Source organism: Balaenoptera physalus (assembly GCF_965194825.1).
Source record: "Balaenoptera physalus genome assembly, chromosome: 1".
NCBI classification, from domain to species: Eukaryota; Metazoa; Chordata; class Mammalia; order Artiodactyla; family Balaenopteridae; genus Balaenoptera; species Balaenoptera physalus.
Genome location: NC_138882.1, coordinates 32569043 through 32594456, shown reverse-complemented (window position 1 = coordinate 32594456; position 25414 = coordinate 32569043). Strand labels below are relative to the sequence as shown.

At 43.8% G+C, this 25414-nt stretch overlaps 2 protein-coding genes across 2 annotated transcripts in view; one reads left to right on the top strand and one right to left on the bottom strand.

Moving 5' to 3' along the window:
• Positions 1-3233: 3233 nt before the first annotated feature.
• The window catches only part of FCMR (Fc mu receptor), a 37793-nt gene continuing 15612 nt past the window's right edge, over positions 3234-25414 (bottom strand). The window contains exon 8 of the mRNA XM_082470934.1: positions 3234-7109. Within this exon, the coding sequence (XP_082327060.1) occupies positions 7107-7109 (3 nt within the window). The 3' untranslated portion in view covers positions 3234-7106. The remainder of the gene's footprint in view (positions 7110-25414) is intronic.
• IL24 (interleukin 24) lies at positions 20517-25311 on the top strand. The gene is made up of 4 exons (XM_082471341.1): positions 20517-21514; positions 23551-23709; positions 24170-24244; positions 25138-25311. The coding sequence occupies exons 1-4, from the start codon at positions 21344-21346 to the stop codon at positions 25219-25221; spliced, it is 489 nt and encodes a 162-aa protein (XP_082327467.1). The 5' UTR covers positions 20517-21343; the 3' UTR covers positions 25222-25311.

Below are 25414 nucleotides of genomic sequence, written 5' to 3'. Positions count from 1 at the left end.
CTTTGAAGGCTAGCTTGATTTGATTGCAGGACTTTGACAGGACTTGGGGAAACAGAGACTGCACTCTTGGAGGGTACACACAAAGTAGTGTGTGCATCGGGACCTAAGGGAAGGAGCAGTGACCCAAGGGGAGACTGAACCAGACCTACCTGCTAGTGTTGGAAGGTCTCCTGCAGAGGCAGGGGGTGGCTGTGTCTCACGGTGAGGACAAGGACACTGGCAGCAGAAGTTCTGGGAAGTACTCCTTGGCTTGAGCCCTCCCAGAGTCTCCATTAGCCTTACCAAAGAGACCTTGGAGGATCCAGTGCTGGGTCGTCTCAGACCAAACAACCAACAGGGAGGGAACCCAGCCCCAACCAATAACAAACAAATGGAATAAAGTTTTACTGAGCTCTGCCCACCAGAGGAACAGCCAGCTCTAGGCACCACCAGTCCCTCCCATCAGGAAGCTTGCACAAGCCTCTTAGATAGCCTCAATCACCAGAGGGCAGACAGCAGAAGCAAGAAGAACTACAATCCTGCAGCCTGTGAAACAAAAACCACATTCACAGAAAAAAAGACAAGATGAAAAGGCAGAGGGCTATGTACCAGATGAAGAAACAAGATAAAAATCCAGAAAAACCGCTAAATGAAGTGGAGATAGGCAACCTTCCAGAAAAAGAATTCAGAATAATGATAGTGAAGATTATCCAGGACCTCGGAAAAACAATGGAGGCAAAGATCGACAAGATGCAAGAAATGTTTAACAAAGACCCAGAAGAAGTAAAGAACAAACAAACAGAGATGAACAATACAATAACTGAAATGAAAACTACACTAGAAGGAATCAATAGCAGAATAACTGAGGCAGAAGAACGGATAAGTGACCTGGAAGACAGAACGGTGGAATTCACTGCTGTGGAACAGAATAAAGAAAAAAGAATGAAAAGAAATGAAGACAACCTAAGTGACCTCTAGGACAACATTAAACACAACAACATTCGCATTATAGGGGACCCGGAAGGAGAAGAGAGAGAGGAAGGACCTGAGAAAATATTTGAAGAAATTATAGTCAAAAACTTCCCTAACATGGGAAAGGAAATAACCACCCAAGTCCAGGAAGTGCAGAGAGTCCCATACAGGATAAACCCAAGGAGAAACATTCTGAGACACATAGTAATCAAATTTGCAAAAATTAAAGACAAAGAAAAATTATTGAAAGCAGCAAGGGCAAAATGACAAATAACATACAAGGGAACTCCCATAAGGTTAACAGCTGATTTCTCAGCAGAAACTCTCCAAGCCAGAAGGCAGTGGCATGACATATTTACAGCGATGAAAGGGAAGAAACTACAACCAAGATTACTCTACCCAGCAAGGATTGCATTCAGATTCGATGGAGAAATCAAAAGCTTTACAGACAAGCAAAAGCTAAGAGAATTCAGCGCCACCAAACCAGCTCTACAACAAATCCTAAAGGAACTTCTCTAAGTGGGAAACACAAGAAAAGAAAAGGGCCTACAAAAACAAACCCCAAACAATTAAGAAAATGGTAATAGGAACACATATATTGATAATTACCTTAAACGTGAATGGATTAAATGCTCCAACCAAAAGACACAAGCTCGCTGAAAGGATACAAAAACAAGACCCATATATATGCTGTCTACAAGAGACCCACTTCAGACCTAGGGACACATACAGACTGAAAGTGAGGGGGTGGAAAAAGATATTCCATGCAAATGGAAATCAAAAGTAAGCTGGAGTAGCAATACTCATATCAGATAAAATAGACTTTAAAATAAAGAATGTTACAAGAGACAAGGAAGGACACAACATAATGATCAAGGGATCAGTCCAAGAAGAAGGTAGAACAATTATAAATATGTATGCACCCAACATAGGAGCACCTCAATACATAAGGCAACTGCTAACAGCGATAAAAGAGGAAATCGACAGTAACACAGTCATCGTGGGGGATTTTAACACCTCACTTACACCAATGGACAGATCATCCAAAATGAAAAAAATTAAGGAAACAGAAGCTTTAAATGACACAATAGAACAGATAGATTTAATTGATATTTATTAGGACACTCCATCCAAAAACAGCAGATTACACTTTCTTCTCAAGTGCGCACAGAACATTCTCCAGGATAGATCACATATTGGGTCACAAATCAAGCCTCGGTAAATTTAAGACAATTGAAATCATATCAATCATGTTTTCTGACCAAAACGCTATGAGATTAGAAATGAATTACAGGAAAGAAAATGTAAAAAACACAAACACATGGAGGCTAAACAATATGTTACAAATAACCAAGAGATCACTGAAGAAATGAAAGAGGAAATCAAAAAGTACCTAGACACAAATGACAATGAAAACACGATGATCCAAAACCTATGGGATGCAGCAAAAGCGGTTCTAAGAGGGAAGTTTATAGCAATACAAGCCTACTTCAAGAAACAAGAAAAATCTCAAATAAACAATCTAACCTTACACCTAAAGGAACTAGAGAAAGAAGAATAAACAAAACCCAAAGTTAGCAGAAGGAAAGAAATCGTCAAGATCAGAGCAGAAATAAATGAAATAGAAACAAAGAAAACAATAGCAAAGATCAATAAAACTAAAAGCTGGTTCTTTGAGAAGATAAACAAAATTAATAAACCATTAACCAGACTCATCAAGAAAAAGAGGGAAAGGACTCAAATCAATAAAATTAGAAATGAAAAAGGAGAAGTTACAACAGACACCACAGAAATACAAAGCATCCTAAGAGAATACTACAAGCAACTCTATGCCAATAAAATGGACAACCTGGAAGAAATGGATAAATTCTTAGAAAGGTATAACCTTCCAAGACTGAACCAGGAAGAAACAGAAAATATGAACAGACCAATCACAAGTAATGAAATTGAAACTGTGATTAAAAATCTTCCAACAAACAAAAGTCCAGGACCAAACGGCTTCACAGGTGAATTCTATCAAACATTTAGAGAAGAGCTAACACCCATTCTTCTCAAACTCTTCCAAAACATTGCAGAGGAATGAACACTCCCAAACTCATTCTATGAGGCCACCATCACCCTGATACCAAAACCAGACAAAGATACTACAAAAAAAGGAAATTACAGACCAATACCACTGATGAACATAGATGCAAAATTCCTCAACAAAATACTAGCAAACAGAATCCAACAACACATTAAAAGGATCATACAGCATGATCAAGTGGGATTTATCCCAGGGATGAAGGATTCTTCAATATATGCAAATCAATCAATGTGATACACCATATTAACAAATTGAAGAATAAAAACCATATGATCATCTCAATAGATGCAGAAAGAGCTTTCAGCAAAATTCAACACCGATTTATGATAAAAACTCTCCAGAAAGTGGGCATAGAGGGAACCAACCTCAACATAATAAAGGCCATATATGACAAACCCACAGAAAACATCATTCTCAATGGTGAAAAACTGAAAGCATTTCCTCTAAGATCAGGAATAAGAAAAGGATGTCCACTCCCACCACTATTATTCAACATAGTTTTGGAAGTCCTAGCCACGGCAATCACAGAAGAAAAAGAAATAAAAGGAATGCAAATTGGAAAAGAAGAAGTAAAACTGTCACTGTTTGCAGATGACATGATACTATACATAGAGAATCCTAAAGATGCCTCCAGAAAACTACTAGAGCTAATCAATGAATTTGGTAAAGCTGCAGGATACAAAATTAATGTACAGAAATCTCTTGCATTCCTATACACTAATGATGAAAATTCTGAGAGAGAAATTAAGGAAATGCTCCCATTTACCATTGCAACAAAAAGAATAAAATACCTAGGAATAAAACTACCTAGAGAGACAAAAGACCTGTATGCTAAAAACTATAAGACACTGATGAAAGAAATTAAAGATGATACCAACAGATGGAGAGATATACCATGTTCTCGGATTGGAAGAATCAATATTGTGAAAATGACTATACTACCCAAAGCAATCTACAGATTCAATGCAATCCCTATCAATGGCATTTTTTACGGACCTAGAACAAAAAATCTTAAAATTTGTATGGAGACACAAAAGACCCCGAATAGCCAAATCAGTCTTGAGGGAAAAAAATGGAGCTGGAGGAATCAGACTCCCTGACTTCAGACTGTACTACAAAGCTACAGTAATCAAGACAATATGTTACTGGTACAAAAACAGAAATATAGATCAATGGAACAGGACAGAAAGCTCAGAGGTAAACCCATGCACCCATGGTCAACTAATCTATGACAAAGGAGGCAAAGGTATACAATGGAGAAAAGACAGTCTCTTCAATAAGTGGTGCTGGGAAAACTGGACAGCTACATGAAAAAGAATGAAATTAGAACACTCCCTAACACCATACACAAAAATAAACTCAAAATGAATTAGAGACCTAAATGTAAGAGCAGACACTATAAAACTCTTAGGGGAAAACATAGGAAGAACACGCTTTGACATAAATCACAGCAAGATCTTTTTTGATCCACCTCCTAGAGTAATGGAAATAAAAACAAAAATAAACAAATGGGACCTAATGAAACTTAAAAGCTTTTGCAAAGCAAAGGAAACTACAAGCAAGACGAAAAGACAACCCTCAGAATGGGAGAAAATATTTGCAAACGAATCAATGGGCAAAGGATTAATTTCCAAAGTATATAAACAGCTCATGCAGCTCAATATTAAAAAACAAACAACTCAATCCAAAAATGGGCAGAAGACCTAAATAGACATTTCTCCAAAGAAGACATACAGATGGCCAAGAGGCACATGAAAAGTTGCTCAACATCACTAATTATTAGAGAAAGCAAATCAAAACTACAATGAGGTATCACGTCACACCAGTTAGAATGGGCATCATCAGAAAATCTACAAACAACGAATGCTGGAGAGGGTGGGGAGAAAAGGCAACCCTCTTGCACTGTTGGTGGGAATGTAAATTGATACAGCCACTATGGAGAACAGTATGGAGGTTCCTTAAAAAACTAAAAATAGAATTACCATATGACCCAGCAATCCCACTACTGGGCATATACCCAGAGAAAACCATAATTCAAAAAGACACATGCACCCCAATATTCATTGCAGCACTATTTACAATTGCCAGGTCATGGAATCAAACTCATTGCCCATTGACAGATGAATGGATAAAGGAGATGTGGTATATATATACAATGGAGTATTAGCCATAAAAAGGAACAAAACTGGGTTATATACAGAGATACGGATGGACCTACAGACTGTCATACAGAGTGAAGTAAGTGAGAAAAACAAATATATATTAATGCATATATGTGGAAGCTAGAAAAATGGTACAGATGAACTGGTTTGCAGGGTAGAAATTGAGACACAGATGTAGAGAACAAACATATGGACACCAAGGGGGGAAAGCGGCGGGGTGGAGGGGTGGTGGTGTGATGAATTGGGAGATTGGGATTGACATATATACACTAATATGTATAAAATGGATAACTCATAAGAACGTGCTGTATAAAAAAATAAATAAAATAAAATTCAAAAATTCAAAACAAACAAACAAGCAAAAAAACCCACAGTGAGATACCGCATTATACCTGGTAGAATGGCTAAAATTAAAAAGACTGACCATATCATATGCTAGGGGAAGGTGTGGAGGAAATGAAACTCATAGGGGCTGTTGGGAATATGCAATGATACAACCACTTTGAAAATAGTTTGGCAGTTTCTGAAAAAGTTGAAGAAACAGCTGCCATATGACCCAGTCATTCCATTCCTAGGTATTTATCCAAGAGACAAGAAAGCATATGTTCATGAAAAGACTTGTACATAAATGTTCATGGAAGGTTTATTTTTAATAGCCCCAAATTTGAAACAATCTAAATGTCTACCAACAAATGAATGGCTAAACTGTGATGAATATGTTCATTATCTTGATGATGGTGATGGTTTCCAGTCGTACACATATGCCAAAACTTGTCAAATTGTACATTTTAAACGTGCAGTTTATTGCATGACAGTTGTATATCAGTAAAGTTCTTTAAAAATAATTCAATTTGGGCTTCCCTCGTGGCACAGTGGTTGAGAATCCACCTGCCAATGCAGGCGACACGGGTTCGAGCCCTGGTCTGGGAAGATCCCACATGCCGCGGAGCAACTACGCCCGTGAGCCACAATTACTGAGCCTGCGCGTCTGGAGCCTGTGCTCCACAACAGGAGAGGCCGCGATAGTGAGAGGCCCGCGCACCGTGATGAAGAGTGGCCCCCGCTCGCCGCAACTAGAGAAAGCCCTCGCACAGAAACGAGGACCCAGCGCAGCCAAAAATTAATTAATTAATTAATTTTAAAAAATTCAATTTGAGGTAATTTCTCTTTCTAGGCTTTGTGGAGGTTAGAGGCATATAAAGAGAGTGAGGTTGGTAGGACAAGTCACTGCCAGCAATATAAGACTCAATGTAATTAAGGAAAGACCTCTATGTGGGGAGATGAGGGAAGGCTTTCTGAAGGAGGGATCCTTGAATTAGACCATGAAGGATGAGCAAGGATGTTAGCGAGTGGCATAAAAAGACAAAGGACCTGAAGTCCTGCCACCCCAGGGAAGTGGTTCTGTCCTGTGCTAATGTCAATATTCTCACACGTATAGCATATGGCAGTTCAAAATACCTTTATTTAACTTATTTATTTATGTCCCACCTCCTATCAAAGTGATCGAGAGTGGCTTATAAGGATACATGCAATACTGCAGGATTTAAGGAAAATAGATGAAACACTTGGAACACAGATAATACAATGAAGTTGAGCTAAGATTGTTCCACAAAGGACATGTCTTAAGGTTCTGAATCATAACTTGCTAGAAGGATCAAGATTTGGCTCTGAGATTTATCGAGGCTGTAACAAAGGAGGAAACATGGTTATTACAAAACTCACTAAGCACTTTGCATTATCTCATTCCATCCTCACAGATGTGCCCAGCAGGTGTGTCTTTCCTGTTGGTGGCAGAAGACACTGGTTTTTCTGAGCTGTTGGGGAGCTGGGGAATATGTGGAAGAATCTTCCTTTTTGTCTGTTTTGCCTGAAGGAGGAAACAGCCGCTGGCTTTTAGATGAGTCTTCTCACTGAGAAGGATTCAAGAAAAGTTGGAAAAATCAGGAAATATAAAAAAAAAAACTGTTTGAAGGTTTTGAAGAGATAACAAGACAGGCATAATTCCAGGGCCAAGATTTGGGAGAGGGAAATCCAGAGAAGTGAGCCCAGCACTGGGGACTGCTTTTCCCTGAGGAGGGTCATCCAAATTCAGAAAAGTTGATGAAAGGTCGGAAAAGAGAAGATGTGCCCAATTTGCCACAAATTTACAGGATCGGGGAATAGCAATAGGTGCTTGAGCCTGCTGATGAGGGGTCCTAGTAACCTCCCTGCAAAGCTTCCCGTTGAGATCCCAAAGTGCTACCCCCTAGGTGTCATGGTAACCCATGGTAATCCCCTAACAGGGACAGAAAATCAGCTTCGAATTATCTCATCCTGTGATTGGATTAAACTAATGTGGAATTACCAATCCCCTACCCTCCTTCCAGAAGCAAATATAAATGCACCTCAGAGGACGATAATATCCTAAACTTGAAATTATCTTTATAACTTTTCAAATACAATGTCAGGGAACGTTTAGAATAGGCAAAACCACAGGGACAGAAAGAAAACCAGCTTTTTCCAGGGACTAAGGGGAGAGAGGAGTGTGGTGTGATCCTAATGGGTATGAGGTTTCTTTTTGGGGTAATGAAAATGTTCTGAAATTAGATAATGATACTGATTGCACAATTCTGTGAATATACCAAAACCCACTGAATTGTACACTTTAAAATGGTGAATTATATTTCAATAAAGCTATTATTTTAAAAATGAAGGGCTTCCCTGGTGGCGCAGTGGTTAAGAATCCTCCTGCCAATGCAGGGGACACGGGTTCAAGTCCTGGTCCGGGAAGATCCCACATGTCGCAGAGCAACTAAGCCCGTGCACCACAACTACTGAGCCTGTGTGCCGCAACTACTGAAGCCCGTGCGCCTAGAGCCCATGCTCCGCAACAAGAGAAGACACTGCGATGAGAAGCCCGTGCGCTGCAACGAAGAGTATAGCCCCCTCTCGCCGCAACTAGAGAAAGCCTGCATGCAGCAATGAAGACCCAACGCAGCCAAAAACAAAATAAATAAAATAAATAAATAAATTTATAAAAAATAAAAATGATGAAATAAAAACATTTCAGATCAACAAACTTTAAAGTAGAAATAGTTAAGGTATAATGATTTTAGGACAAAATGATTTGGCTTCTTAGGAAACGATTTAGTTCTCATTTACTTTCATTACAATTGTTAATCAAAAAAGAGCCCACTCAATGAATTCTGGTCTTGACGTTTTCATATATTCTCATGTGACTTCTCTTGGGGCTGGACTATTATTTTTGTTAAGTTTTCTAAATTTTTTTCCTTTTTTATTGAGGTATAATTGACATACACTATTATATTAAATTTAGGTGTACAACTCAGTGATTCAATATTTATATATATCTTGAAATGATCCTTACAATAAGCCTAGTTACCTTCTGTCACCATACAATATTATTACAATATTGTTGATTATATTCCCTATTCTGTACATTACATCCCCATGACTTACTTATTTTATAACTGGAACTTTGTACCTCATAATCCCCTTCATCTATTTCTCCCATCCTTCTATTTATCATTTCAAAGCAACTTCACAAGTTCTCTAAACAGATTGATAAAAACTGGGATGGGCCATAGTATATTCTGGCATATTCTACTGTTTCCATATGGAATACTATTATGAGTACTTTAAAATTTTTTCCTAAATAGAAGGTCATATAGTTAGAGGTTAAATGTTTTTTTTGTAGCTGTATCAAGCTCTTTCCATTAATAAAAGGCATTAAATGTGTCATGGTAATATATAAAAATACTATTAATAATATTTTAAGACTAGCTAACTCTTTTTCATGCTTCCTAATGTGTCAGGCTGTCTTCTACGTACCTTGCATGTATTTTCTCATTTAATCCTCACAAATACCTATGAGGTGGGTAGTGTTATTCTCACTTTACAAATGAGGAAACTGAAGCATAGAGGAATCACGTGACTTACCCATGGTCACACAGCTCCATAGAGGAATCAAGTGACTTACCCATGGTCACACAGCTCTAAGTCTCAGAGCCAGGGGTCCACACACAAAGTGTGGCTCCACGGCTGCATGCTTTCCGGTGCACTGTACTGCCTCCCATACACCCAGGCTTGGAGTCAGAGACCTGGGGTCAAGTCTAGGTAGTCCCATTTTCTAGCTCTATGAGCTTAGGCAAATCACTGTTTAGTGAAGTTTTCCTCTTTGCCTTGGCTTCCTCATTGTTAAAATGGAGATAATGATGTATGCTCTGTTTCACAGGGTTTTTGTGAATATCAAATTGTGGAAGTATTTAGTAACGTACTACACAACAGGCTGGCTTGCTTACTGGACTAGTGCCGAGACCTACCCCTGACCATTCCCCCACACACCGCTAAGAAATGATGAATTCCAGTCCCATGCTACCAGAAGCTGCCCAAACCCATCACTCTGGAGGTATGTGGGCATCCTGGGACCAAGAAAGTTTCTGAGTGTAAACTGGAAAAGTTGCTTCACTGAACTCTGTAATACTTTGGGCCCAAACATCTTATTGGGGGTGAATATGACCTTGCAACATTTTTTGGCTGGCGCAAATTGGCGCTGAGAACCTGGTGAGGAGAGTCCCATTCTCACTGTCCCTGGAGCAGCCCTTGGAGCTTGCCATCGTTGGCTCAGCCAGCTCTGATGGCATGGATGGTTCATGGACAAAGCTATGAGAAACACCTCTCTGGGAATTCTCAAAACACTCTAGAGAGTGGAGCCCTGCAAGAGCCTGCTAGCTTTATATCAGCACTGGGGACCACAGCACTTAGAGATTTTTAATTTCTAACTTTTCATCCCAGGTTAATGAAATGTGGACTTTCAGATTCTGTTATTCCAGGTTATTTTTATTCTTATTTTATTGTGGGAAAGCAGAATTCACTCAACCAGGGTCAAGCAATTAGATCCATTAGGTCAGCTTTCTGGTGGGGCCATGTCTCTGGCCTGGGAAGAGAGGTGGTGACTTCAAGGCAGGAACTAGTCCACAGAGGGAAACACCCTCTCTTCATTTTCATGAGTAATAACATTTTCCAAGTGGATATTTTTTGGAAGTTAAAGTCAGAGTCTGAGTGGAGAGAGCCCCAGTCACTATTGCTGGAAGCAGCTTCTACTCTTCACCAGTCCTTTGACTTTTTTTTTTTTTTAAACAATCACTTTTGTTATTTATTTATTTATTGATGGCTGTGTTGGGTCTTCGTTTCTGTGCGAGGGCTTTCTCTAGTTGCGGCAAGCGGGGGCCACTCTTCATCGCGGTGCGTGGGCCTCTCACTATCGCGGCCTCTCTCGTTGCGGAGCACAGGCTCCAGACGCGCAGGCTCAGTAGTTGTGGCGCACGGGCCCAGTTGCTCCGCGGCATGTGGGATCTTCCCAGACCAGGGCTCGAACCCATGTCCCCTGCATTGGCAGGCAGATTCTCAACCACTGCGCCACCAGGGAAGCCCCCTTTGACTTTTGATAATTCCCTGGATTTGATCATTTACCTGTGGGCTAGGGCTGAAGATAAGGAGCCAAAAAAATCTATTTTGGGTTAAGAACCCAAATCGTTTCTCATTTCCAGTACCATATGTGAGCGTTTTCAGGGACACAATCTCTACTTTCTCACATTCTGGGACATGTTCAGACCTGCTGGGCCTTAGCCTGCCTTGCTTTGAAAGTTTTAAAATCCATGTAGTAAGTGAGTGTGTGTGTGGTGTGTGTGAGTGTGTGTGTGGTGTGTGTGAGTGTGTGTGTGTGTCTGTTGGCTTGTCCAAAACTTTTTACTGGCACCTGTGAGTAGAAGGGTCCTCTCCATCACTCCCGCCAAGAGCACAGGGCTCTCTCTTGCAGACAAGGATTTCAGACTTCCATCCATGCTCCGTTCCAGAGCTCTTTCCCCTTTCTGTGACTCCTGAGTGACTGAGCAGCCAATTCCTGGATCCCAAAGTGGTCAGCATCATGCCATAACCTGACCTCATCCTGCCGAATGCATAGTTTTCATTGTATTCAAGGAGAAAGCAGTACTTTGCATCAAAGAAGAATTTTGAGACTCTCTGTGACTTATAATGAGTTGTCTAAATAGCATGTAGAATAACAGTTTTGCCTACAGCAGAGTCTACATTCATTTTCTGAGGGTTGAAAGGGACTTTAAAAGTGTTTAAATCCCTCTCTCCTCTAACATTCCTTCTGTATTAGGTTAGGCTATGTTATACTGCAGTAGCAGACAATACCTTAACCTTTCTCAGTGGCTTATTACGACAAAAATTATTTCTCACTTGTATTACATGTCTGATATGTGTTAGCATGGGCAATCTGCTCATCATGCTACTCAGGGACACAGGCGAAGGAGACACTTCCATCCTTTAATGCTACCATCCCAACACAGGCAGGATAGGAGAGAGCACGGAGAACTGTGCACTGGGTTTTAAATGCTTCCACCTGAAAGGACACCTGATTCTTCCACTTATATTTCACTGGTCAAAATAGTCACGTGGCCATGCTGAGCTTCCATGGGGCAGGCAAGTGCAATTTTCCTGTCTCCTAAGAAGAAGGAAACTGTAAATGTGAGGAGCAACTGCAACGTCTACCATACTTCTCAGTGAATATCCCACCTAGAATACTTCCAGAGATTTCCACTTCTTTATTCATGTGATGAGATGACCCACCAAAATGCAGACTCTGAATCATTCTGAATACTTTTCATATCGAGTATCTTACTATTTGTTTATTTCCTTAATAACCTATTCTGCTGTGCTGAGCAATGTGAGGAAAAGAGAAGATCATATCTGTTCCTTTGCCCTCCCAAGGTCCTAGACCAGGGGAAGGTGGGTAGGGGGAGACAGAGGCAGAGAGGGAGAGGAAGGGTGGGGAGGGAGAGGGACAAGGGAAGGGGAAAGATGAGATTCAGGGCCACAAAAGAAATTCAAATCCCTGTGGTGTTCAAGGGTGATAAAAATTCTGTGAAGCTTTTACAATAGCTTCAAGGAAGAAACCTTTAAAAACAGGCAAAATTTTAATGCAAATGTCTCTTTCACTCTCAAATGGTGTTTGTTGCATTCTTTTTACACCAGTTATACAAAATAGTCTGAAGATGAAAATAAAATCTATCCAGCCTGTAATCTTACTCCTTCAAAATAAGTATCATTAGCAGGATATATGTGTGTGTTTATATACACACACATATTATACATGTGTGTATATGCATGTATGTGAACACATACATACATATACATGCAATCTGTTTTTGACAGTCAACAACATATCACTTCATCTTTCTACGTCGAGGCAACAGATGGTGGTTAGTGTTTGGCACGTGGTAAGGACGTCCCAGATTCTGTGAGCAGCAGAGCAGAGGCAGGAGTTGGAGGTGAGCAGCCCAGTTTGGCTGGGAGCATGATGAGGCGAGGTGTGGGGAGAGATAAAGCTGGAAAGGTGAGTAGGCCAGTTCTCAGAGAATGTGCACTTCCACAACAGGAATTTCAATAATTTTCTGTGGGCAATGGTGAAACTAATGATTTATTTAAATTTTAAGTAATTTTTAAAAACCTTACCCTTGTATTAAACTTGTATAAACTTGGAAAATACAGATAAGCTCTAGAAAAGGAAAACACCCATTATCTCACCACTCAAAGATAATCCTGTTAACATCTTGGTATTTATATTTCTAGATCATTTTCAACATGTACATATGCTCATTGTACTGTTTACAAAAACGGGACCGTACCGCATATGTCATTCTGTAACCTGGTTTTTAAGCCTAAAATGTTATAAAAGGTTTTTTTGAAGAATGTAAAGACAAATTATATTTAGTGGTTGAATAGCTTCCTATTACATGGACTCTTACCCATAGAAATAACCAGTTAAAGATCACATAAAAGTAAAAATAAATTTAATTTATCCTCTCCCTTAAATGCATTCCATTTACCTGGATTTGAAATTAAGAATTGATTAAAAAACAAGCTAAAGTGTTGAAGCCTCTGTGCTAGGCACTGATGGATACAGAAATGGAAAAAAGAGCAATGTGCTGGGGGGAGCTTTCCTTACCTGAAACCAAAGATAATTTTAGGGGTTGAGGAGTAGTATGATCAGAGTTGTGCATTTAGAAGCATCTTCTGGAGTAGTGTGCATTCTGTTGTAAAGAGGGATGAGACTGGGAGAGAGTCTATAAGACAGATGAAATAGGGACCTTTCTCCCTTTGGCAGAATGGTGTGGGCGGCACAGAGAAAGCATGAAGGCAGCAGTATGGAAGCTCTAGGATGGGACTAAGAGTTTCTTATTCACAGACCCAGGACTCTCTCTTGTGCTGACCTAATCACAGACTCTGTTTCCCTGGGATTCTACAATCAGATGGGTGGTTATAGTATAATTTCATGAGTTTTTACTCTCATACTACGGGCACACGCAAAGCTGGTCCAGGTGTTTAATAAGGCCATGGGATGCAAGGCCGTGTCTCCCAACCCAATGGCTGTTGCCTGAGAAAACTGGCCAACACTTGGCAAAGACCTGTTTATAAACAGCCCGGGAGGCTACTGGGGCCTGTACATAATTAGATTTGGGGATCAGTCATATGAAATGCACTTATTTAACAAATGCTCACTGAGCACCTGCCATGTGCCAGGTTCTGAGGGCCTCTGTGAGATGGAGAAAACTCAGAGCTGGTGCCTAGGGAGTTCATGGCCTGGTGGACAAGACAACCAGGGCACAGGGAGTGATGACAATGGTGCCATCAGAAAAGAGCACAGGAGTGGAGTGACTGCTGCTGTCTAGGACTCTAAAAATTTCCTTGTAGGTCTAGAGAACGAATTTGGATAGGAGGTAGGCGGAGGCGCTATTTCGGGAGCATTGACGCTGATGAATGACTTGGGATGGGATACATCGCATTCCCACTGAAGCCTTTTCCCTCTCTTCCTCCCTTTCTTCCTCCCTCCCTCCCTCTCTCACTCTCTTTCTCTTTCTTTCTTTCTCTCTCTCTCCTTTCTTTCTTTCTTTTTCCTTCTTTCTTTCTTTTCTTCTTTCTTTCTCTTTCTTTTTTTCTTTCTTTCTTTTTCTTTCTCTTTCTTTCTTTCTTTCTTTCTTTCTTTCTTTCTTTCTTTCTTTCTTTCTTTCTTTCTTCCTTCCTTCCTTCCTTCCTTCCTTCCTTCCTTCCTTCCTTCCTTTCTTTCTTTCTTTCTTTCTTTCTTTCTTTCTTTCTTTCTTTCTTTCTTTCTTTCTTTTCTTCCTTTCCTTTCTTTCTTTTCTTCCTTTCCTTTCTTCCTTTCCTTTCAAAAAAATTATGTTAGAAAAAGCAACCTTAAAAAAAAAAAAAAGCAACCTTGAATATGTGAGACACAGATTGGCACAGGGGACATGGACCATAATTCATCACCTGGATCTACTCAGGAGACTCTGTAACTATCATTTTTCCCAACCCTGTACACTGCTGTGTATTTATTTAAAATACTCTTGCCCTTGGGACTCAAAGTTGATGCTCTGCATGCTGTGGGAGGGTACAAGAGCCTGACTTCTGGGAGGCAGTTGCAGTTTTCAGAACTGCATGTCTCTTGTGCTTCTCTTTCTTGTGATTGGCCAAAGTCTTTGCTTGGAAAGCCGAGACCCAAGCCCTTCACCCCACTTCTCCATTCCTGTCTGTAGCTCCCAGGGCTCAGTAACACTAGGTTACTTTACATGCCCTGCAGCTGTATTTAAATTGCTGTTGTCCATTGATTTCCATTAACTTTCAAGCAAAAGAACAGTTATCCTCCTTCTTCCAGCAACTTCCAGAACCTTCTTCTCCTTGGTCCCCTACAGCAGCTGTGTGGCCATAGAATTAGTGGAGGTCACAGTGGTCTCCAGCAGGTGCCCTCCCTTTATTTTTGCTGGCAAACTCCTACTCAGCCTTCAAGCCTTAGGTCAAATGTCACCTCCACTAGAAAGCTTCTCAACCCCTTCCAGCACCATCCAAGACACACCGCACCGAGATTCTGCCTCACATTTATGTTTCCATTGGCTCCATCCTTCTGTTAGTGGTGTTAACACATTCCCATGACTCGTGTTGCAATTGATATGTTTGCAAGTGTACCCACTCTACTGACTCATTAGAGCACAAATACTGTGTCTTAATTCTTTTTTTAAACAGCTTTATTGAGATATAATTTGCATACCATAGAGTTCACTGTTTAAAGTGTACAATTCAGTGGGCTTTAGTATATTCACAGAGTGCATCACTATAATCTAGTTTTAGAACATTTTTCCTTACCCCCCAAAGAAACCTTGTACTCATTAGCAGTCACCCCCAACTCCTTCTCTCCACCCAGTCCCCAACTCCAAGCCCTAGGCAGCCAGTATTATATTTTCTGTCTCTATAGCTGTGTCTTTTCTGGACATTTTATAAATTGTTATCATAGTCATTCATTTTTTGTATAGACTTTTCTGACACTCAGAAAAGACTCTGACACTAGGTGCTTAGGAAATGTTTGTTCATTAAATGTGTGAATACATGCAAGATTGAGAAGTTGATGAAGGGTGGAACAGAGGAAAGAATACTGGACTGAGAGCCAGAAGACCTGCACTCTAGTTCTGATTCTGACATTTATTTATGTGACCTAGGGAAGATTATTTTACTTTTCTGATGCTTAGCTTTCTAATCTGCAAAGGACAGTTAATAATATCTATCCTCTTTCTCATAACGTACTTGTGACAATGAATATCAAATGAGAAAGTTCACTTGGGGGTACTTTGTACATCTGAGCATGCTGTACAGATGTAAGAATGATCTATGTTTGTTTTCACTCTCATCCTTTGAAATGCCTGTAATAATAAATCATTTATTACACTAGTGACAGAGGATAAAGTGGAACGGCAGAGTGCCAGTCTAAGGGGGCCAACCAGTGGACACCAACCCCTCATCTCTGCTCCTGGAACGACGGCAGCTGAAACAGGGAAAAGGACTAACAAAAGCCCAGAAATCCCACATCTATCAGTGCGCGAGTTTCCCAGCCAAATAAGGAGATAACAATCCATTTTAGAGTGAAGATTAAATCAGTTCACGGGAAGAAAAATGGTGATGTAACTTTCTTTTATCTCTTGGCGCTCAGGAAATCCTGATTCACATTCTCATCACTTCTCTCCCGCAGGGCATTTCCATCAATCAGAGAAGGAGCGGGTATTCAGGTTTAGGAGTGAGCTCTTTACTGCCTCACCCAGGAGTAGAGAAGGAAACCTTCTCCGTCCTGGTTCAGTCCTTCTCTCTCTCTATAGGTTTAGGAGAATTTGTAGAGGATGTGGGGTGGGAGTAGAGTTACTTCTCATATGTAAAATTCAGACTGCAGACATGATATGACATACGTGAAATACATACATACATATACACATACATATGTGACAGAGGTGGCTTGAGAGTAGCAGAATAAACCTCCTCAATCTAATAACGTGTATTTAGGGGAAAAAGTGGCCTTGTAAATCAGAGTTTATCCTCAGAGGACCTTTTCTCCTGTCCAATATTATTGTGAAGAAAATTCTCCAAGTTTCCAGAGAGATTAGAAGAGCCCCTGGTCTTAGTCTGGTCCAGGATGGAGTTTGGATGAAAAAACCTGGATCTGGATGAAGGGATCAGCCCCCCTTTCTCCAGTCTCTCAAAGTCTGAGACATCGAGCTTCTCCGGGAGAGGGGGGGTGGGGGGAATGGTGGTGAGCCAGTGAGCCAGGTCTCGCCCATCTGCTCCCACCCAGGAGCCTTTGGGCACTGCCTTCCATGTTGCCATCTTGTTTTGTCCCCTCTCCTGATCATTTCATCAGTGCACTGCTTCCCCCTGTCCCCCAAGAAGGGTACCCTTCTAATCCTTCTCTACGCCTACGTCAGCTCTTTCCCCACAGCCACTACTCTCCTCTAGTCCAGGATTTTTTAGCCTCAGCTCTGTTGGCTTTGGGAATCACACGATTCTCTGCGGTGAGGGCTGTCCTGTGCACTGTCAAATGTCTCCAGACATTGTCAAATGTCCCCTGGGGGCAAAATTGCCCCACTGAGAATCACTGCTCTAGTTCCTTCTCCTTCACTTGAAGCCCCCGTTTGTTAAGCATTTACCATGCGGAAGATACCGGATGGTCCTTCATGTGTTTTATGTAAATGCTTCTCAAATTTTAATATACATAAGAATCATCTCGAGAGTTTTTAAAGTGCACCTTCTGGTTCAGTAGTTTTGGGGGAAGGGTCTGAGATTTTGCATTTCTAATGAGCTTGCAGATTTTGCTGTTTTGCTGGAGCACAGACTACACTTTGAGTAGCAAAGCTCTATGTCATTGTGTCCTTGTGGCCCTATGAGGACTCGGTTTTACAGATGAGGAAGAGAAGACTCAGAGAGCTCCTAGGGGCTCATCATGTTTTGGGCCCAGGTCTGCCTGCATGCAAAATGCGAATTCATAACCAGTGATCTCAGTTGTCGTGGGACCAAGGTCTTTGAGTTCTCCCCATGTTCTCCCTTCCCTGGGGAATCTTGCTACCATAATCTCAGCCAAGCCTGAGATGCAGACATGTGTTTGCCTGGAATGTCCATATTATATTACTCCTTCCTTAGACAGAATGAGCAGTTCATGACCCCAGGTGGATATTCTGGAGCCTGCTGAGCTGTCTCCATGACCTCATGCCTCTGTCCTAGCCTGCTCTGCTAATAGCTCATCCCTCCCACCCTCCTGCCAATCGGTAGACAGTTGTCTAGGATTGCAGCTGCCCTAGGGGCTCACTTTTCCTCTCAGCTCACCTGTCTAGTCTCTCCAGCCCTCTCCTGCCTCCCTGTCATTTATTACCCCAATACTCTTACTTTGTCTTCTTCTCTGTCTCATAAATGCCTCTTGGCATCTTCTTCCCATCATAGTTAGGGATTCTTAGTAATGACCTAGACCCTGAAGGGAAAAAGGGTGGGTGATGTGGGCCCCTGCCTAGGACTAGAGGACACGACTCAGGTCTTCCAGGAGCAAAGGACTCAAGAGTGGTCCCTGTAGCAGCAGGGACAGCTGGCCAGCCTGCTGGCTGGGCATTGCATCATGTATTTGATTTACTAAAGAAAACAGACAGCACTGTGAGTGTGATGGAGGGAAGGGGTGCTGGTGCCAGAGAGATTAAGGGTCAGCCACCTGGAGAGGTTGGAAAAGCTGTTCCTCCCAGGGTCCCCTGTTCTTCCTTCTCCACGGAGCCGGAGAAAGTTATCCTGCCCCTCACATCACATTTCTACTCCCATGGCTTTGCCTGGACCCAGGTTTAAGGAAACTCTTAGAATGTTTGTGAAAGAAGGTAATTCAGAGCAGGGCTCAGCAACCTCTCTCTGCAAAGGGCCAGATAGTAAATATTTTCAACTTTGTGGGCGATATGCCCTCAAAGCTACTCATTCTCGTCACTGTAGCACAAAAGCAACCCTAGACCATATGTAAACAAATGGGCATGGCTGTGTCCCAATAAAAATTTATTTATGGACGCTGTAATTTTAATTCACACACTTTTATGTGTCACAAAACACATGTTCTTCTTTTGATTTGTTTTCAATCATTAAAAAATATAAAAACTATCCTTCTGTCACCGGGCTAAGCCATTCTTAGCTTATTCTCGGCCGGTAGTTTGCCAATTCCTCATTCAGAGTCCAGTGTTTCTCAAACTGTGTTTCCCAGGGTCAGGCTGGGTTAAAGAAAGTTAAACCCACGCCTGGCCCCCTGCCTCTACAGGGTACTATAGGTTTCCAAGAGGGGCTAGCACATGCCAGGCTTCTCTAATTTACTGACAGTGAAATCCCTAGTTGCATGGAGAGTCTTGCAGACAAGCATCCTTCAGGACTAGACTCTGTGGAACATGCTTTGGGAACACTGCTCCAGTCTGCCCCTCATTCTACACCCAGAGAACTGAAGGTTGAGTGCCTTGCTAGCTGGACACGTGGCCAGGTCTCTTGCTCCTGATGCTGCACTGCCGCATCCCCTGGGTGACCCCAGGCAGAGCAGCACCGCCGAGGCTAGACCACTAGCACACCAGGGCCCCCAGCCTTCCAGACCTGGCCATGCACAGCAGCTTCCTTATTCTACTTGAACCTGAGAAGGGGCACATTTTGGTTGAGTGATTATACACCTGGGTGGCTGCATGTCAGGAAACACTCCTAAAATTCTTGTCCCTGACCGATTAAAGGAGAAGCATATCTTGGCCATCCTTGGTCTCTGGGTTACTGTTGCATCATTAAATAGGGCTTAATTATTGAGTGATTTTAGCAGTAAGGAGACTAGTGTACTCTGTACAGTAATAATTGGTTTACCTGTGTATAGGGGTTACAAAGCACCTCTGTGTCACTTTTGCATTTGCTCCTTACACCTGCCCTCTGAGGGTGGCGGGATGGATTTTTGTTTGTTTGCTTGTTTTAATTTTATGGATGTAGAAACTGAGGCTTGAGGTAGCTAGACAACCTGCCCCTGGCACACTGACAGTGGCAGAGCTAGAACTCAGACCCAGGTCTCACCTCACCTCAGAGGCTGCTTTCTCCATTGCCCCATTGTCTCAGAGTGAAGGGTGACTAGGCAGTGAAGCAATTCTCTAGGAAAGCATGACCAATTTCCCTTTCTCCACCTCCCTCTTCTTCCTCCGCCCCTCCCCCGCAGCCCCCGTATATAGGAAGCTCCACAAAGCCTGGCTTGCCTGCGCACCTTTACTTTTGAAGCAGCTTCCATAGCTGGAACAGGAGCCTTCCATTCACAGTTACAGCCTGATCGGTGAACGGTCGGGGTGCCTGCCCAACCCTCTTCCTCTACAACAGGAGCCAGCCACCTCTAAACAGCAAACCCTCAAGCATCACTTCTAGGACCTGAGGTGAGTGATGGGAGAGTCTTGAGTACTTGGCTTTGAAGCCTTACACTGACCGCTGCCCTACTGGGAATGGGGGCTGGGGGATGGCAGAAGTCAACTTTTCCAGTGTTTATGTAAGGGTGAGATATACCATGAAGCTGAGCTACTTTCTTGGGTTTAACACCAAGAAGAATTTCGGCTGGAGGAGAGGAAGGCCAGGAGGATTATGAGGCCTAGAGATGAATTTGCAAGACAGGCTGCAGATCCTGTGGCATTTGAAAGAAGGGAATGGAAAGACTCTGAGTGAGAGGCTGAAGCACAGAGCTGCATGACAGGACAGTGGGTGCTGGCCCTGGGCCCGCTTCTCTGGCCCATGTGTTGGCAGGCACTCCAGAGACAGGCCTTCTCCCGGCTTCCTGCCCCGTCTAGGGGTGGAAGACTGAGCGTCCTCAGGTGTGAGACCAGGGCCAGGAGTAAGAAAGGGAGGGAGGGACTGAGCTCTGAGGAAAGAAGGAAGGAAGAAAAGCAAAGGACAAAGAAGTCAGGGAGAAGAAATCTCTGCATATAATTATGATAGACAGACAATGGAGTTCCCTTCCTCTAGCTTGGGGCTCTTCACAGAGTCTTTCAGTGGAAGGTTTTAAAGGTGATTCATCTGGAAATCTGATTCTTCCTCTTGTTCAGCTACCTGAAAATTTAATTCTTAGAGTCAAGAGCCAGTCGGTCAGTTGAGGTGGCATAGTGAATGTGTGACCGTAACCTATCAATCAGCTAGCCCCTCCCTGTAGGTCAGGATTAAACCCACGGCCCCTCATGAGTCAGAGGTGGCCTTCTCCTGGGGGATGGGAGAAAGACCTGTCCACGTGTGCCCGGTGACTTAAGGGCAGAACTCAGACAGGCAAATTCCTAGTTAAGCTCTCTATCCTGCTGAGTTTGGGCCCCCTATATGAGTTCTTTGGCACATTATAAAAGAGTGAAGAAATGGCACTCCTCATTTCTTCACTCTTTTTGGTCAAATTCTGACTAGCAGGTTGTTGGCTAGAGTTGACTGTAACAGAGCAAGGAAGGAGGTGCAGGGTGTGTGTGTGTGTGACATGGATGGGGGGTGGGGGGCAGATAGCGGGAAAGCCAGATCAACGGGTATGGGACTGCAGGGCAGAAAGAACCTTGCCCCACACCAGGGCACCTCAGCAAGGCCACATGTTTGAATTATTCTAACACCGGGAACCCACTCTAGTTTCAGGTTTCCCATCTGTGTGTCCCCGAGGCTGGCCGAGGCAGAGCCAAGGAGCATTACTCTGGGGTGTACCCCTGCTGGGGCAGAGGGCCTGTCTCAGAGCGATGCCCCCCTTTCTTCCAGCAGGATCCTCCTGGTCCTTCCCCTGCTGCAGATGGGCTCTCCTGTGCACATGGCTGCCCTTCCCTGCCTGAGTCTGATCCTGCTTTTCTGGAGCCAGGGGCCAGGGGTCCAGGGCCAAGAATTCCAATTTGGGCCCTGCCAAGTAGAAGGGGTAGTTCTTCGGGAACTGTGGGAGGCCTTCCAGGCCATGAAGGACATTGTGGTGAGTGAAGCATTGTTCTGAAGCCAGCCATGGGGGTGATTCTGGGTAGAGGATAATATTTTATGATTATGGAGCCTTTTGCAGCTTGATCGTCATTTTCCTATCCAGGAACTTAGTGAAGTCAGAGGTATCACAAGTCTACATTTCCTCTTGCCCTTGGGGAAACTGAGGCTCAGAAAGATGTGGCCAGTCTGTAGGAAAAGAAACAGCCCACGAGGAATAAAGAAGGGAGCCCGATTCATTTGAGCTTCATCTATGTCCCAGGGTTACATGAGATTCCACCAATGGGAAGTCATGGGAAATCCTTTGAGACCCACTAGAGTTTTCACCTACTGCTTTGCCAGCTCCTACTAGTCCGTTCCCACCTGCTTAGGCCTTGAGTAAAGGTCGAAGAATGTTTAATGCTGAGTTGGGAAAGAATGGTTAATAGAGCTTGTGACATGTACTCCTTAAAGGACAATCCAGATGCAAGGTAGAATGAAGGAGCTTGATGAGGCAGCTAGGGAAGAGGGGAGGGTGCTGCATTGGAGACAGGGCACCTATGTATGATCTTCACCTTGAAACCAACCCGTACAGCAACCCCTACCTTCGCCCCCATCAGTTTCCTTATTTGCACAATGAGGAGGTGGGACAAAGGAGCTCTAAAACTCCTTCCTCTCAAGCATTCTTTGGCTCAAAATTCAAGAACTGGGATGAGTGGTGGGTTGCAGGGGAAGCTCCAAGGGGCAGCCCCCCGACCCGCCCCAGAATATGGAGGTAACATCCCGCTCCTAGTGGCTCTTAAACCACATGGGCTTATTTCTTCCTGCCTCAAGTGACCAAAGGAATCAAACACGTCCTTCATCAAAGCTCTAAGAGCTCTTGGGATTTCATCTGCCCCTGGGGGCCAAGATTGGTGATTTTCTGGGCCGGGAACCTTGAACCCCTACCCCAGGGGCCAGCTCAGCATGGCCTTTCCTGGGTCCTCCCTCTGGCCTCTGAGATCTCACAGACTGGATAGATTTAGGGGTCTGGGGAAGCAGCGTGTATTTGCAAAGTTGGTTTCTATGCTGACCCTCAACCTGGAGACATCTGTTCTTTCTGTTCCCAAAGCAAGCTCAGGATAATATCACGAGTGTCCAGCTGCTGCGGAAGGAGGTTCTGCAGAATGTCTCGGTAATCAGATGCTGGGGAAGGATGGTGCCTCCTCTGGGTGGCTGGTCTTCTATGGGTGACGCTGAGGGGTTGTCTAGGGGAGGCTGACAGAAGACTTCACTTCTGCCCTGGGCTGAGCCTGCACAGGACAGGGCTTGGTAGTGAGCCAGAGAAGTAATATCTGGGGTTGTCACCTCAGTATCTGGGGTATATGAACATATGGCATGAGGAGAGGGGCGGGGATTGAGGCTTGTAAACCTCTGTCTCCATTTAGCCAGAGTTGCCATCAATCTAGATTTCTCTTTCGCTTTTGTTGGCCCAGTGAACATGTGCTTAGGCCACTTCCATGCCCCTACTTTTTTCTCACCTGTTACTCATCACCCATCTAGGCAGTGAGCACAAACGACTGAGCCCTGATCCCTGAGAGATGCTGAGCTTCCCTCTGTGGCACTTCAGAGGGCCAGTGTGCAATCCCTGTGCTCAGGGATACTAGTTTTCTTTTCTCCTCATTTCTTCTCCTTCCAAGCCTTTTCCCTGCCGACTCTCAACCAATCAAGATCTGGTGCTTTTCAAGGTCCATCACCGCCCAGAGCTATTAGAGAGGCCATGTGGTATAGAAGAAAGAATACTAACCAGATGGGAGTCAGGAGTCCTGGGGGCTAGGCTGTGTCTGCCACTGACTGGCCGTGGGACCCTGGGTGAGTTCCTCACTTTCTGGGTCTGCGGTTCCTCCTGTCAAACAAAGGGGCCTGAAGGCTCCTTAAGATCTAACATTTATCAGCATCTCCTAGAGGATCGCTGCCTCTACTGTGCTTATCTTGCCTTGCGTGGCACGTGAGTGGTTCATCCAGGGCTGGGGCGGGCAGAGGCCTTGGCTCCGCAGTGACCCTGCCCCTCCCCAGGAGGCTGAAAGCTGCCACCTCATCCATGCGCTGCTGAAGTTCTACTTGAACACTGTCTTCAAAAACTACCGCGATAAGGCAGTTGAATTCAGGATCCTGAAGTCATTCTCTACTCTGGCCAACAACTTTATTGTCATCGTGTCCAAACTGCAAGCCAGTGTGAGTAGAACAAAGCTGGGACTGAGGCCCACAGGAGATGCTATGTTTTCAGAAGACTCGTCTTCCCTTATTTGGCCCTGGCTTTTATGCCATGACAGGGAGCTGCAGGTGTCATGGAAAAGAGCACAGGCTCTGGACACCAGCAGTTCTGGGCTCAAATCAAGGTCTGCTTCTAACCAACTGGGTGTCCATTTGCAAGGTGGTCAACCTCTCTGAGCTTTGGTTTTCTTATCTATAAAATGCTGATAATCACCCCTACGTGGCAAGACTACAGTGAGAATTAAAGGACGCAGTCCCTGCTGCATGGTGGGAGTTCAGCATTGGCCACCTTGGGGACGTGGGATTCGGAGCTGTCCTCTTAGGCCTGGGGCACCCCTTCGGCGTCCTTAGGAAGGAGTGGGAGGGGGCTTGCCTCTGCTCCTACCCGACACTTGGCACACTTTTTTTTTCTGTTATCCAGCAGGAGAAGGAGAAGTTTTCCATCAGTGAGAGTGCACGCAGGCGGTTTCTGCTGTTCCAGCGAGCATTTAAACAGGTAATCAAAGCCAGGAACTGCCCAGCTGGAAGTAGACTAGCCTGAAGCGTCACACGACTGTTCCTCGGGGACCGAGTGCAGAATCCAGTGCAGCTGACTCCACCTGGCTGGCCCCAAAGCCACCTTACTTAGAACAGCTGTAGCTGCGTCAATTGCTATATACTCTGCATAAATACCACAAGTGGCAGCCTATTTTTCTGCTAGTTTTCAAGTTAAAGTGCTATTGTATTTCTCTACAAGACGATTTCACTACCAAGGACATTCCCAAGTGAGAGTTTTATGGGTACTTGAGGTGGGTGATTGGAGTCAGAAGTGAGGGGGAAGGAAGGGAGAACCCCCAAGCACAACACACATTGCTTGTTTTCCATGATGTTCAAAGGGTCTAGTCTGTGAAAAAGAATTACGGGAAGTATGTTGCCTTTTCCTAAATTAAGACAACAAAGAAAATCCCAATTTCATACCCAGCTCCCCCCCAAAGCAAATACAATTTTGATCATTTTTTGAGGAACAGATACCCCAGTTTATAAATAAGTGGTGAAGAGCAATAATATACAAGGGAAAGGGGTCACCCGGGCCTCAGTTTCCTCATCTGCACAGTGGTCTCAGGGGATGGACGGAATCCACCCTGCCCTGGGATTCTGATTCTTAGTGTCAGGGACTCCAGATGCTTTTCCCTTGCTCCTTATCCGCTGCCACTCACCAACCCATCTGTCCTCACCTCCGAAGCAGACAACACTCATAGACGGGGAATAATTGATGGGTAGGTGACTTTGTCAGAGGCCATCCCAAAGGGGACTCAGCCCATGATTTGGAGTCAGACCAGGTTCAGGTGTTGGAAGGAAACCTATTCTTGTGGCTAACATGACAGATCTTCAACTCTCCTTTCCCTTTAGTTGGACAGAGAAGCAGCTGTGACCAAAGCCTTTGGAGAAGTGGACATTCTCTTGACCTGGATGGAGAACTTCTACCAGCTCTGAAGGCCTAGGCCAGGATACCCTCCTCGTTCTCTGTGTCATTTCAAACAAGCGTCCCTCCCCATGATGTTCTCTGGGTGCTTCACATCCTTGACCATGGGCCCCATCCTTGGCCCAGGCTTATCCTCAAAGACTTCATTCTTTAAGTGACCCCAACAACAGTCGTGGAAGGTTCCCTTGGGTGCTGCGAATAATC

What these genes read in the sequence shown, in the direction of transcription:
- IL24 (XM_082471341.1), top strand. Translation starts at nt 21,344, where the DNA reads ATGGGCTCTCCTGTGCACATGGCTGCCCTTCCCTGCCTGAGTCTGATC. An exon ending in AGGCCATGAAGGACATTGTG is followed by an intron (nt 21,515 to 23,550) that starts GTGAGTGAAGCA and finishes GCCCCTCCCCAG; the next exon opens with GAGGCTGAAAGCTGCCACCT. An exon ending in TCCAGCGAGCATTTAAACAG is followed by an intron (nt 24,245 to 25,137) that starts GTAATCAAAGCC and finishes CTTTCCCTTTAG; the next exon opens with TTGGACAGAGAAGCAGCTGT.